General features: G+C 37.9%; 1 protein-coding gene across 1 annotated transcript in view; it reads right to left on the reverse strand.

The window, feature by feature from the left end:
• Window positions 1-14,476, reverse strand: part of EP300 (E1A binding protein p300) — a 61,997-nt gene that overhangs the window by 41,899 nt on the left and 5,622 nt on the right. The window contains exon 2 of the mRNA XM_064420122.1: window positions 3,810-4,465. Coding sequence (XP_064276192.1) covers window positions 3,810-4,465 — 656 coding nt within the window. The remainder of the gene's footprint in view (window positions 1-3,809; window positions 4,466-14,476) is intronic.

Here is a 14,476-nt window from a genome sequence, read left to right on the forward strand (position 1 = left end):
GTCTTCAACTTTGAAGAGAAATTTATTATTATGAAATTTCTTATTGTTCTACTTAGAGAATTTTAGGAGATTCTGACAAATTATTTTGTATTTGTAAATTATTGCCATTGAATCTTCTTCACAGAGGTTGAACTGATAAAGCCAATAACAGCAGAGAGCTTTGCACTTACTGAAAGAGTAAACCAGGTCACAAAGAATTACTACTGGAACTAAATGTTACAAGTGAAATGCTCACATAGCAGAGGTAGTAGTAATGCCCTTACTAATCTGAACTGCCTACACATCCACTTCATTAGTGAAGGGAACATTTCTTGAATCAGACAGGAAATGTAAGTGACCTGAAGGTCAGGTCTATCGCTCTGTGGTAGAGCACTGCTATGACAGAAATGCACGGAGTGACTCTTACACAAAATACCCTCTTCTTCCCCTCATACGGGTAAGACCCTAATGGGGCACTCTCAACAGAAGCCAGTGGTAGAACAAAACAAAGGTTTTAACTAGGTAAAATCCCAAAGAATGGTTCAAAACTAGAAACATGAATCAGCTTCTAGCAACTCAAGCTTTGTAATAAATTACCTGTTCACATTTAAATCAAAGCTGTAAAACTATCTAGTGAAATAAAATGCCTGAAAAATACTTCAATGATGACCGAATCCAAGCTTTACAAACAATTTCCAAAACACTATTTCAAGAGTAAAAGGCATGTTTGTTATCCTCTCTTAACTTGCACAAAACCAAGCACATAGCAAACAAAAAACTATTCAAGAACACAAAAGTTTTTACAATTCCTCTCCCTCCAAACGTCTAACACTTCCTTTCAGGGCAGACTTTCATAGGTGTTTTTACGTCTGTACTGTCAACAAAGTAGGATTCACACCCTCCTTTGACAGGCAAGATCAACTCCTTTAAAAAAAAATCCCCTCCCTAATATAGGGATACTAGCTTTCCAAATGACAAGCATAAACTGGACCTGAAAAATAATTCAAATTAATTCTTTTTTTAATGACCACCTGAGTCTCAATTTCAGTCAGGTTCAGTTTCTCCACACAGCCTGTCATGCAACTGGCACAGAAAGAGCATCCAGAGAGAACTGTTTCTTCCTAAGTGGGTGACTGTTATCATCAGGACAGAAAACTACAGGATGGAAGCATCAGATTGTGATAGAACAAGTTTATGAACAGAAATATTTTACAGAGATGTTTGGGATTTCAAGTCTGAAAAGTAACATGCACAACTAGAGAAGGCTGGAAGTACATAGATAACGAGCAAAGCAAGTGTTCCACTCTATTGCTAGTCAATGTTTTGGGAAGAGAGGAAGAAAACTTCAGTAACTGCACAGGGTAACAGAGCAGAAACATAACCAGTTTCACTTTCCAAATTGACTAGCCCCTTGGAGTTCATCTTTGCTGTTAGACGAGCATAACATCCTCCCCTCCCAGTTACTCAACATCACAGGAAACCCAAGCTATTCCATACAAACTATTGCACAAAACATGTCATTTCACTGAGAGAGAACTCTGAAGCAGCCCTCCCATCACCTAAAGGGGCTGCCTTTGGCAAGCTAACATGATGAAGTTGAACAATCATAACCAAAGCATCTCGTCTGATTTTTTTTTTCCTTCCTACTGAAGGAGAGCTTCTGGATAACGCGCATTTTTTGTAGCAATGAAGAAAACCTACAGAAGTTACTACACCAACTCCCACTTTAACAGCAACACACTACTAAATTTACCAATTAGAAAAACCGGCTTTTAAAAACAACTGCTTAAGGTCCTCTGTTTTCATCTACTTTTTGAAGATTTGTAGGTGGGAAAAGCCAGAAGCAGATGGGTGGAGAGATAAAACGGTCAGACATTACTGTTGTCAGCCTTAGCTAACTCTACTCTATGAAGTGAAACACAGGCTCCCTGCCAACAACCAAACCAATTGAAGACATTCCGGAATTTCAGCCTCCATTTCAGACTGTTCTCTTTCATCCGACAGTTTCAACTCCTTCATGAGGAATATACCCACTACACTTAACACAAAAAGGCTCAGGACTGTTTTGTCAGCAATTAAAGAACCCTAAGTATTTTTAACCAGTCTGGGACTGTGAACTAAAAACCACAAGTTATTGTGTATTTGGCCTGAATATTCTCAAAAGCATAAAGCGTTCTTAATTTACACACACAGAATTTTTAGAATTTAGGTAAGGAAAGGAAACAATTTAATTTTAGACTAAATTTGTCAAAATCTTCATTTTATGTCTTTTCTTTACTTTTAGATAAATAAGTTTATTATAGTGCATAACTCGCCTTTAGCTCTGATAAGCAGGATGAAGTTGCATTTCATCCAAACACACAATACATCAATTTTTGACCTCTGAAGACAGCTTTCTGAAGATCAATTTTTTTTTTTAACAGCCAAGGAATAATGAATGAGGTATTATATAATTCCAATGCAAGAAAGAATACTTCAAACAGCTACATATCTCTTACCACTGTAAGCTGCATTTAAGTTTTATACTGTAGTAATCAAACTTTGCATCAATTTTCCTATCATGCAAAAATATCTGAAATGACCAGACCACAGAATCAACTCATTGCTTAACAAATACATATATATATATATATATATACACACATACCCCCTCAAAAGTTAGCCCACTGAGCTTAAGCAAACAGCTAAGACCAAAGAATTTCAGAAATTAAGTTCACAAAACACAAAAGTAATTTCATTTAATATATTAAAGCATGACAAAACCATTAATACACAGCATAATTTTTATGTATGTTTCAAACACATGTATAGACTGTTACTTATCATTCCAAGTCTTCCAAGTGGACTGACTTCAGGCATTCAGAGAGAGATTTAGGTATTGCAAAGCACTTTAAAAAAAACCTCTGCCCTCAGTAGCCAAGAAACACAAAATACCCACTTAAAGTGAACTAAAACACTGAAGTATTTTCTAGGCTTTTGATCAAAACATTAAAAAATGGAGAATACTCAAGTGGCTCCTACTCTACTGGCTAATTGTGCAAGACAAAAATTAAATTAAAGACATCCGTTTATCCTCAGTTAAACCAGTAGGTCTTCTCTCATCTTTTCAGTGACTTATGACAACAACTTTCTTCCAACCTCCTGGATTACAAAAGCACATTTATTTCCTTCTCAGTCTTGAAAATATTTTTTTTTAGCTTTCTGGCTTTCTGGCTTACTCTCCAATAGACAAAGCCACTGCAAATTTTAAAACTAGAACTGAGTCACATTAACAGTCTTAAGAGCCAACACTGTCTTCAGACATCTACACAAGTGTCCATTCTCCACCATTAACTCGAATACCCAGCACACACAGTGAGTAGAGCAGTCAACTCAAACCTGTGTGCAGCTCCCAGCATCTGCTACAGCACAAACACCCAGCTGATCTCAGACAACAAATACTTGCACTAACTGTCACACAGAAATAAGCACCACAGCACCTAAAAGGTCCTGATGGACTCCCATCACACTTGCAATACCAGCATCATATTAGATGGATTAATACAGTTGCAGAGAAAGCATAAAACAATAAAATACAATCAAGTTACTTTTCAATGTAAAGGATAATCTGCACTGTCACAAGATTTCTAAAATAGGCTTTTTAATCTAGTCATAGTCTTGCTTGTTGTGCAAGACTCAATTTTTGCTTCCTGTGACCATCACAAATTCCACTTTAATCCATCATACAGGATTCTTAAAGAAAAAATCCCATAGAATCCACAGTGCAGAGGATAAATTTTACAAAACAAAGTCAACAATGTGGAAAAGTAACGAAGTTGAGCTTGTCTTACCTTGTTCATGGCTCCAGGCTGTGGCCCTCTCAGTCCAGCCTGCCCTCCCATCTGTGGAGTGCCTTGCTGCAGTGTCTCAGCCAACAAGTTCCCAGTGCCCATTCCTGGGTTTGGGTATGGCATGTTGGGTCGCCCTCTGCCTGCTCCAATTGAACCGTTCATGACTTGCCCCTGCATCATCCCCTGTCCGTTGCCTGCTGCCAACATCCCAGGATTCATGCCAGCATTCATCCCTGTGTTCATTCCCATGCCAGGCTGGTTAACTGGGCTGTTCACTGTGGGCATCATTGCTGCTGTGGATTGAGCAGAAGGACCCTGGTTTGGTCCACTTGCACCCATCGCCATATTGGGAGAAGTCAACCCAGCCTGTGCCATGGGGCTTTTCACCATGCTATTTAACATTCCCATTCCAGGACTGTTTTGTTGGGTTTGACTGGCCATGCCTTGGCCAGGGCCACCAACCCCCATATTGAGATTGGGGGAGCTCCCAGCCCGTAGAAGTTCAGACAGCTGCTTGTGTTTAGAGGCAGCATCTTGTGCCAGGCCAAGGCTGGTCTGCAGCTGATTAATGTCACCACCATTGGTGAGTCCAAGTTCTGTGGAGCTGATCAGTTCATCTGGCAAGTCATGTTCCAGATCAAAGAGTGATCCAAAATCTGAAAAACAAAACAGATTGCATATGAGGTCAGAGCAATTAATAGCATCTTGAAGTTTCTACATTTTTATTTCCAGCAAAACTTGACTTTTTGTATTTGAGCAAAATTCCCTCATCACTTGTTATTGAAAGCTATCTAATTCATCAGGACAAAAGTGATTCTAAACTTTATGGGGTCTAAGCTAGAGAAAATCATTCTACTTCAGCTTTCTACAATTTGTGTTGAAAGACCACTGGATATCTCACCCTATGATGTCTCACCTTGGAAATTTTGACAAGGGAGGAATGATAAATACATACTGAAATCTCTCAGAGTTGGCCAACTAAAGAGCAATTACAAAAAAGAGTTAGCAGGTTGATGGGAAAAGACTGTCTTTAAAACCTTTGCTAAACTGTTGCTTTTGGAACAGCAATAACTGATACAGAAATATAACTTTTAAAAATGTTTATTACTTATTAAATAATAGAGATTTGGTTATAGGGTTTTATGTTGAATTGGGTTTTCTGGCATTTGGTTTCGTTGGTTGTTTTGGTTTCTTTTTTGGGTAGCTGTTTGGGGCTTTTTATTCTTTCACATACATTCATTCCCAGCACTGAATTGCCAGATTTCACTTAACTTGACTGGACAGCCAGTATCTTCCAACAACAAATACTGTCAGAAAACAAAGTAACCAGAGGGTCCTTGCCACAAAGTTATGAAAAACACTAGGATGAAAAAACAAATTCCCATCTCAAGAGCCCATGCACAGCAACCCCCAAGGTAACTAAGTGGTGTATGATTGCTACTTAGAATATGGTAGATACAAGAATATTACATAGTACCCAACACCGATTTGCTCCAGAGAACAAGTTCTTGTGTCTGCACTAATATACCAACCTTGGTTATTTAATCTATGGTAGTTAAACCAAAAAAAAAAAAAACTTGGAAAGCTTATGGTTTCTGACATGCATTAATGAGAATTTCCCTCTCCAAGTGAGAGAGGAGCTGGTGTGTTGTTCTCACCAACAAGGAGTGTTTGGTGAGGAATGCAAAGCTCAAATACAGCCTTGGCTGCAGTGACCAAAAAAGGTGGAGCTCAAGATGCAAATGGTCCAAATATTAGTGGGAAAAGACTAAAGTTGAACAGTAAGTCAGAAAAGTTCATCAGCATTATGGATCTGTTTAAAATGTTTCACATGATACTAAACCCACACTGCCAAACACCTGGACTAACACAGTTTCTACAACTTCACAAGTGTTATCACAGATAAGAATATTACTTTAGAATTCTGAAAATATGGTATGAGATTGGCAAGAATGCAGGTACACCACAACAGGGATTTTAACACTCCCTTTACACACTACATTACTACAAAGCACCAGAGATAGAAAATTTTCATTAAAGAACTTTTAAACTATTACAATGAGGTAGCTCATTCTTCATTATCATACATCTCATGCTAGAAGTTTTGCTTTGCAAGACACACTAAGGACTGATCATTCATTTGCACGACTGGTATCTCTGAAAATTCAGAAGTGAAGAAACAATCAGAAGAATAAATCTTTGTCCAAGTTCTCTTTCATCTAAAATTATAAACTTAATGTTGTGTGTCAGTAGATTAATCTAAAAACACGCCAAACACCCCCATCCCCAAAAAAACCTGAAACAAAAAACTGAAACCAAAACCAACTTACAATGCTCAGTGTTTAACTTAAGAATTATGTTTTGATGAACACGGGAAGAGTTGGTGGAAGAGACCCTAAAGTTAGAGATCAAGGAAATGGAAAAGGCAATAAAAAAATTGATGACAGCTTAAATCAGCTTCCACTGGCACCTTAAGAAGCCTGTTAGGACAACAGGCAACTGTTGAAACATTACATCCTGAATGTTAACAACCTGACAAAGAGCCCACGAGGGAGGAAGGAGTAAAAGATACAATCAGGAACTCACAAGTTACTCTGCTGTCCTCAATAGTGAACAAACAAAACTGAAAACAAAATCAAGTGACTGGAAAAAACGTGACCCAGCACAAAGGCTGTACCTACAACATAACCATCATGGCAGCCAAGACATCTCCTATCATCACCCACACAGTGTAAAAGCCATGTTTTTGACTGTTTCTAGCTGGGCAAAGAATTTCTGCTCTTGAACAAACACAACTCCCAGTACAGGGCAAGTCCCATAGCTAAAATCCTTGCTTCACCTTCTTGTGTTCAGACCATTGCCCATTGCATATAAAGCCCTTCACAAAACCAACTGGAAGGTGACTGGTAAATGTTTGAATATGAAAAACTAATTTGTTTTTCAAACTGCCACATAGTATTTTCTCAAGAAGCCCCATATGATGATTTCAGATGTAACACCACAAAGGGGCAGTGCGATTCTTGTTTTGAGAGACAAATATTTGGTCATCTTGACTCACAAGAAAATATTAATCTGCTTATCTGAAGACTTCACTTCCTTAAATTCTCCTTCCTCATAAATGAGGAGATAATTCCAGCTTTAAGGTTTACTACCCATTGCTAACTGGAGCATCCAGGTACAAGCCAACTGAGCTCCTTGGCCTGGTCATTCTGTGACATCAGTGAACAGAAAGAAAAATGTCATAAAAATTGTAAGTGGCATTAATTCTTTTTATTAATACCTTAAAACACAACACAGCACCAGCTACATTAACAAAACCCACCCCCAACCCGAATGGTTGTGAAATAATCCTAACTGGATTTGTTCTTTACATCAAAACATCTAAGACATTCAATATGAAACTCTCACATAAAACTAACTTGCTAGGATTTTTAATCCTAGAGTATATACTAGAGACAATAAATTGTAAAAGAATCCTGTCAACTATTAGCCAGAATTGTAAATAGTAACTACCAAGAATGCAATATTCTGGTATGAGTTTGCTCCTTTTTAGAAGTCTTTTCCAAAAACAAACCTGCAAAGTCTTTCTTAGCCAGTAGATATAGAAAAAACTTTCAATTGTCTGGTCAGCTATGAAAATTATGTTTTTAGCCAACTGCTGGGAGAGAGAAATTTTCTGATATAGGACAGAAACAAAACTTCAAATGACCATAAAGATGAATAGGACTCTGTGTATGTAAAACAGCTGAAATCCATTTTAGTCTTCTACATAGAACTGGTGCCCTAAAGGCCACTGCAGAGAGTTCTACCTATGACCAAGCCAAAAACTGTCAAGGCTGGGCAAGGCAGCTCACCAACCATGTGAAAACAAGATCATATACACTCACACAAGAGACAAAGGCACAGCTTAAGACAATGGTGAGAAGTATCCAGAGACCTGATTGACTTTCCAGTACACTGAGCTCACTGCTGCTCTTGCAATCTATTTCATTAAGGATATGCACAAAGATTTCTCACTAAGAAAATCAAGCTTGTGGGAAGGCAGAGGAGAAAGATTAGTCCTGCAAAGATCTGTCCACCTGATTCATCATCTCTAGAGATCCTAACACAAAAACTGGGATGTAACAGAACTGACAGTATCTGGCCTAAAGCCCAAAACCATCCAGCAATACACTGGTAGGAAGTGGCAGTGGTGGACTGAATCCTGATCTCAATCCTGATCTCAGCAGAGCAGCACAGTGATTCCCCGTGATGCTGTTTATGGTATTATTAGTGTATTTCTTTCTACAGGTATCAAGAACATATAGAAGAGATTTCTGCTGCCACCCAAGAGGCAAAGAAATTAAAACCTCCTCAAAACAACATCTAAGTAGTAGATCTGAAAGTCTTAATCTGTGATCATCTCAACATGCAAAAGCATATCATAATTTCCTTTTAGGAACAGTACCACTACTGAACACTTAGCAAGCCTTTAGAAAAACAAAACAAAAAAATCCCAACAACTTACCCTGGCTACATTAGATCTGTAGTGAGAAAAATCAGAAAAGACAGCAAGAGCAGGTCCATCTCTATCAGTGGCAGTTCAGTTAGATTGGATTAAGCAGTATGAACTGTGCCCTAAACTGTGAGAAGGCAACTTCAAAAATCGGTGTACTGACCTGCATTGCATACTATGGACTGAATTCTTGATTTTGGATTCTACTTCTAAAAGTCTGCCTTTGTCTAATCTGCAAGATGCAAGGAAACTGCCAGCCTGGGTTGAAAAGCCACCTGGCACCAAAATGGACTTTAAACTAATACATATGCAGAGTGTGCAATCAAAATCCTTAAGTCAATAAGACTTCAATGTCTTATCAAGTGATCAATTTTCAAATTAGCTACAAAGTATTTATTTCAACTTAGTTTTACTGCAAGAGCACCTGGTAGCACCAGTGATGCAACAGCTCCCAAAGCAGGCAAAGCAGCAATTTATACATCAATACTAACTACTTAGCAAGGAAATCAGCACGTGTTCAGGTGGGACATACAAGTTTCTTTTACATGCTTTCTAGCCTCATTTCTGGATTCAGACAACAGTCCTTTACTCACCTTTCAGAATAAAACAGGAATTTCTGTCGATATGGAAACTATCTGGTCCCAACAAATAGGCTGCAGTGAACAATACTGGTTTTCTAGGAACACCCCAAGTGCTACAAAATAGCAACACTTTATTCTCACAGCAATGAACCCTCAGACTCAAGACATTTGAGCATTCAGTCTTGAGAAGAACTGGTACAAGCTGAAGAAAAAGTATCATGTGTGATCAGCAATGCCTCAAGAACCCTGCATGGCAGACAAGTCAGACAGCTGCTGATTCCTGAGCCTGCCTCTGTCAGACCAGCAAAGAAACTCAACAGTTCCTGTCCCTGTTTCCCCTTCATCACACTGGGAACAGACACACCAACTCCGAAAGCTGCTGCACAGTCACCTTTTTACACAAATGCTTCTGAAGCCCAGCAACCTCTTAGTGGAACAACTTATATCACAGTCACAGGGTTCACAACAAAACAAGGAGACAAGGCTTAATACAGGACACTGAATACAAAGCATGCATGTGTCAGGGTTGACAGGAACCACAGATGATGTTGGACCACATGGAAAACACAACACCTTTGCTGTGCTTTCAGACAAACAATGACAATAAGGTGCTGAGGTCAGTGTCTTCCCTGCATGGAGATACAAAAGCTACCCATAACTGAACAGGGCCTACATGTAACAGAGAAAGTACCCAGAAGATCCCACCGGTATTCCAGAGAAATCAGCCATTCAGGCTTGCAGTTAAGTGCCAGCATTACAGGCCCTAAAACACGTGAAATGCCCGCAAAAGAAGAAGAAAAAAAAAAAAAAAAAGCCAGAACTCAAAACATAAAACAAAAAAAGGCAAGACAAGAAAAGGAGGCACAATCTCATAGGATAATCCTCAAGTATCCATGAAAATGCAGAAGCAAAGGTGAAGCACAGACTTGAAACAAAGTGCTAATAAAGTCAATTCCCAATACCTCTACAATGACAGAAAATTAAGCTAGATGAGTCCAGGCAATTTTATCACGGAAGAAATAAAATACCCAAACAAAAACTCACATGCCTAAGGACAAAGGCAGACACCAATCTGGTAGGAACTTTGCTATATCACACTTTGGAGACCAGACCATCAAATCCATTAAAAGAGGAGGCTTTTCATGTAGATACTCTACAAAGCCACAACTGCCCAATGGTAACGCAAGTTTTGCCAAAATGTTCTAACTTAAAACGTAGAATTAATTTAAATTCATCTACTAAATTGATTTAAAATGAAGGGGCAAAACATTCACATCAGCCTAAGGTACTAAGGTCTAGAGTCATCATTGCAGCTACTGCTTCCAAAATCCTCAGACAGCACTCCCTGTATAACCCTAATGGAGGCTGATCATTTGCTCAGCAGCAACTGAGAATTCGTGTTCTGCATTACACTATTTGAGTCTTCAGCGGCAGACTGCGACATTAATTCTGCTCCCTGTAACAAACTGGGAAAGCACTGACACCTTCCTTCCCTGCCAATCCAGAAAAGACCTGAATTTCTTCACTACATCAAGAAACATTGTAATTTGAAGTAAGACTAAACAATACAAACAGAAAACATATTAAAAAATCTTATTCAAAACAACCAGAAGACAACAAACATGAAGGTTCAAAACATGTTAGCATACTATGGTAGCACACAATTTCTGGCACAAATGTTTTTAAAAACAAACATTTATTGATCAAAGTCCAATTCACCATGTAGAATGCACATGGTCCCAATATTAGCTGTAATAACCAAGCATAAATGTAAGTATTTTACAAGTGTGAACACCAACAACCACAAAAAATTGTTCTAAAGCAGCAACAGCATATCATTCAACATCTACTGAAGTCTAGAAAATTAAGACCTCACTCTCTCAATTTTTAAAGCTATCCTAATCCCTGTTCAAACACTGGTGTCAAACACATCAACTTTTGCTTAAGGAAAATAGTCCCAGTTTTGTGAAGTCTCAAGAACCTGCAAGTTTAAGTCATACACTTCTCAAACTAATATCAACTGAAATGCCTATTTTAGTAGACTCTGATTGATGCAAGGTTTTTGCAGCTTCAGAAGAAAATTGTATTTGCAACAAACTTTTCAGCTTCATATTCAAAGTTCTTTAAAAAACAGTATTTAGTACAGATGATAGTAGGAGTTAACCAGAGAAAACTGTAGTGAAAATACAATGGTTACAAGTCTGGAATATAGAATTGTAACTGTTCTAGGGAAACAGAAGTGGTGTAATCATATGGAAAAGACTGGGGTCAAAATTCAGGAATAGGGTATGTTTAAAGATTTAATATTACTTTAGGAGGAATTTCAGATACATTTTTATTTACGTACCTGTTTATTCATGCTGTTATACAAAGGCACTAGTCTTGCCATCACTGATAACCCACGTAAGATGAAGTTTGGGCATTTTAATTCCAAAATGCTTTAGTCACACCATTAATAATTTCCTTGTGAACACATTGCTATTTGTATAAATTTCATTGGGCTACCTTTAACTTGAGTCAAAAGTCTCTAAATTAGTATTACTATTCCCAGTGGCATCTGTGTATGCACACAGGTCTAGAAAGTTAGAGAAGCTGGTGGACAAAAACTGGGTACAGGCAGATAGGATGGGAACACCCTTCTGCACACAGAGCACACTGATTCATTTCAGAAGCAATTACAAATCAGCTTCAAGAGAAGAGTAAAGTTCATTTCATTGTCAAGTTAACAACGACTTTGAAATGATGCAATCTGCATATACAATTACCAAAAAGCCAAGTCACTTTTCTGAGTTCATTCAACATTACTCTAGAGTAAAGCAAAAAACAATGCTGAATTTATGTACAAAAAAAAATTACAAGCAAACGAAATAACATAAGTCAGCAGATCAGACTTCAGTATCTTAAACCAGTAATAACCAGATTTCCTGGAATTACACTCAGTAACATGTAGTAAAAGGCAGTTTAGTTTCAGCAAAATTTGTACTGAGCAAGTCATATATCAGCATTTTGCAGACTTTTACTTTTTATTAGGATTCCAAAAAGGAAAAGAACCACTGAAAATTCACATCTTTTCATCCATTAAAACAGTAGGAGTATGTTACAATCTCTCTTAAAACAAGAGAAATTGTCTATTCAGTGGTATTTGGACATCCCACAAAAAAGGAAACAGCAAATCCTGATTCTTCAAGCAGAGACCATTCAAAACCGCTGTCCTTGGATCTCTCACAGGAATACAACAAAAGATGCAGTACAGAGTGTTTCACACCATCAAATGGGAAAGAGCTAAATTTTTATCTCCCCTATCTCATAATGACCACTGATAGAAAATAACCTATTTTACAAAGGTTATGTACCTAACTTGCACTTTTTAATAAAAACCTTAGACTGGTCTCTAATTTGACATGCTCGATGTCAGGCCTGTTTACAGGAGCAGCAACAAGTGAGCAACAAGTTACTGTGGTTTGAGTGCATCAGAATCCAACACCCCTTCTGCTAATTTTCTTCAAAAAGATTTGGAAGAAATAGGTGTTTGAAGGATAATATTGCACTTCGAGTTTTTAAGAGAACTTTAAATACATTCATATGCCAGTCCATTTAAAGAAAACTTGTTGCTATTTAGGAAGAGAATGATAGGGTGTCAGATACTGTTCAGGGGGAGGATCTCTGCCCTAGTTGAAGTTCTACTTAAAGTTCTACAAATTCAAGGCAGCCATGGAAGTTTTTTTATCAGGCACACCACCATATGCAGAGACAGATGTATTTTACTTCAGCCTGCTGCTACAGTTTAAGTAAAGACTGAAAAACAAAATCCTTGGAGACAGGTGTGCATTGTTTAGTTGTCAGTGAAATCTACACAGCAAAATGACTCTATTTGTCAAATAATAAATCTAAGTGATTTTTGGGCAAAGCCTCCCAGAAGGAGCACAAAATCAAGTGATGAGAAAGGCTGAAGTAGTATTGTCACACAGTTGGAACAAGCACTGAAAGGCTGCTCCTGCTAAGCAAGACACTGAGGTGACACATTGGAGATGATCAGACAGCCTACAGAGAAGATGCAGGAAATATATAATAAATCACACAAAATTGAAATTTAATAATGAAGTGGTTTGCTCCAAGTTATAAGGATACAAAACACTAGAACTCCTACAGAGGTTCAGCATTTAGCCCCAGTATTTTATTAGACCCACACCCCCCAAAACCATACACTAAAACCTAGAGTCTGACAGACCTTTCCCAGATAAAATCTGGTTTTCTACAAATGCACAAGTGACCAATAATCTGTACTCAAGGCAAGCCCTGCTCTAGGACTGTGAGGAACAAGATGGAAAAATTAGTTGGGTTTTTTTTTAATCTAGTATTTAAATTCCCAAGTCTTTTTCCAAACAAAGGTTTTTCCCTGCAATATTAAACTTGTGAATCTAGTTTTAAATTGCAATTGTAAACTGGTTTTCCAGTCTCAAAGGCTTTTTATCTGTAAGTGCTCAACACTCAGTTTTACACTGTGGTATGCATGGTCCTCCCTGTGCTGGAGTATTTTTTTTTTGTAATATGTACTTTTTCTGAGCAGTGTTAGAAAGCTACCTAATGTCAGAGACAGTTTACATGGTGAAAGACACAAAGAATAGATACAGCAGTTTGGAAACCTACAAGGATCAAAAGTCCACATGATTTTCTTGGAAAAAAAAACACCTCAAACCACTAAGCACTATATTAATGATTGGTTCACTTTTTAAAGAAGTCTCACAAACTTAAATTTTCTTAATTTATATTTATTCCTAATACAGTTACTTTGAGAGCCTCTTCAGCTACACAGCAAAGACACTCATTTTTGCCACACAAGCATCAACCACTGCAATACTTGACTTACAGTATATTCCATCCCTCAAATGACATTTTAAGGCAAAAGCAGCAAGAAATGTGGCTTTAACAAGAAGGGATGAAAACATTTAACTGATGGCTGCAAGTTAAAATGTAGCTAATCATTTGGTCTTTAATGTTAGCTAGAAAACAGACTGAGGAGAAGTTGTTAATTTTAAATATGCTATGTACAAACACTAGCAAAAATCACACAGCTCTTGGAAAATAGAATTGAAAAGAGCAGTGGGCTAAGATTAATACAACTCATTTTGAGAAAAGAAACATCCTGATCCATTCGGAACAAATGAAAGACAAGCATCAGTCAGAACTGCAGCAGTCCAGAAGAAAAGTTTCGTTACAGGTCTTAGACCTTTGGTGTGAGGGAGAGCAAAATTTAAAAGGTCAGAAACAGTTCCTGACAAAAAGGAACATCCAGACTTTACAAAAACGGGATACTTCAAGGGAGATTGAAGAAGTTCTATTGTGACTTTTGGATATTGGAAACTGAAGGATATTAAGGCACATACAACAAAATACATTCTCTGTTCTTTGATATAACACACATGCCAACTAATTGTAGAAAACTGACTTCCAGTGTCCCAGCAAGCCTGAAACACTAAGCACTCCAAATCTTATTTTCAGATCTAGCAGCCTGAAGACATACTATACAAACACACTGCAGCAGGGGGTGTACTCCATTTTTATTATGTGAAGAAACACAGAGGTTCTGAACC

The sequence above is a fragment of the Passer domesticus genome, chromosome 5 (genome assembly GCF_036417665.1).
Source record: "Passer domesticus isolate bPasDom1 chromosome 5, bPasDom1.hap1, whole genome shotgun sequence".
In the NCBI taxonomy this organism is placed as follows: domain Eukaryota; kingdom Metazoa; phylum Chordata; class Aves; order Passeriformes; family Passeridae; genus Passer; species Passer domesticus.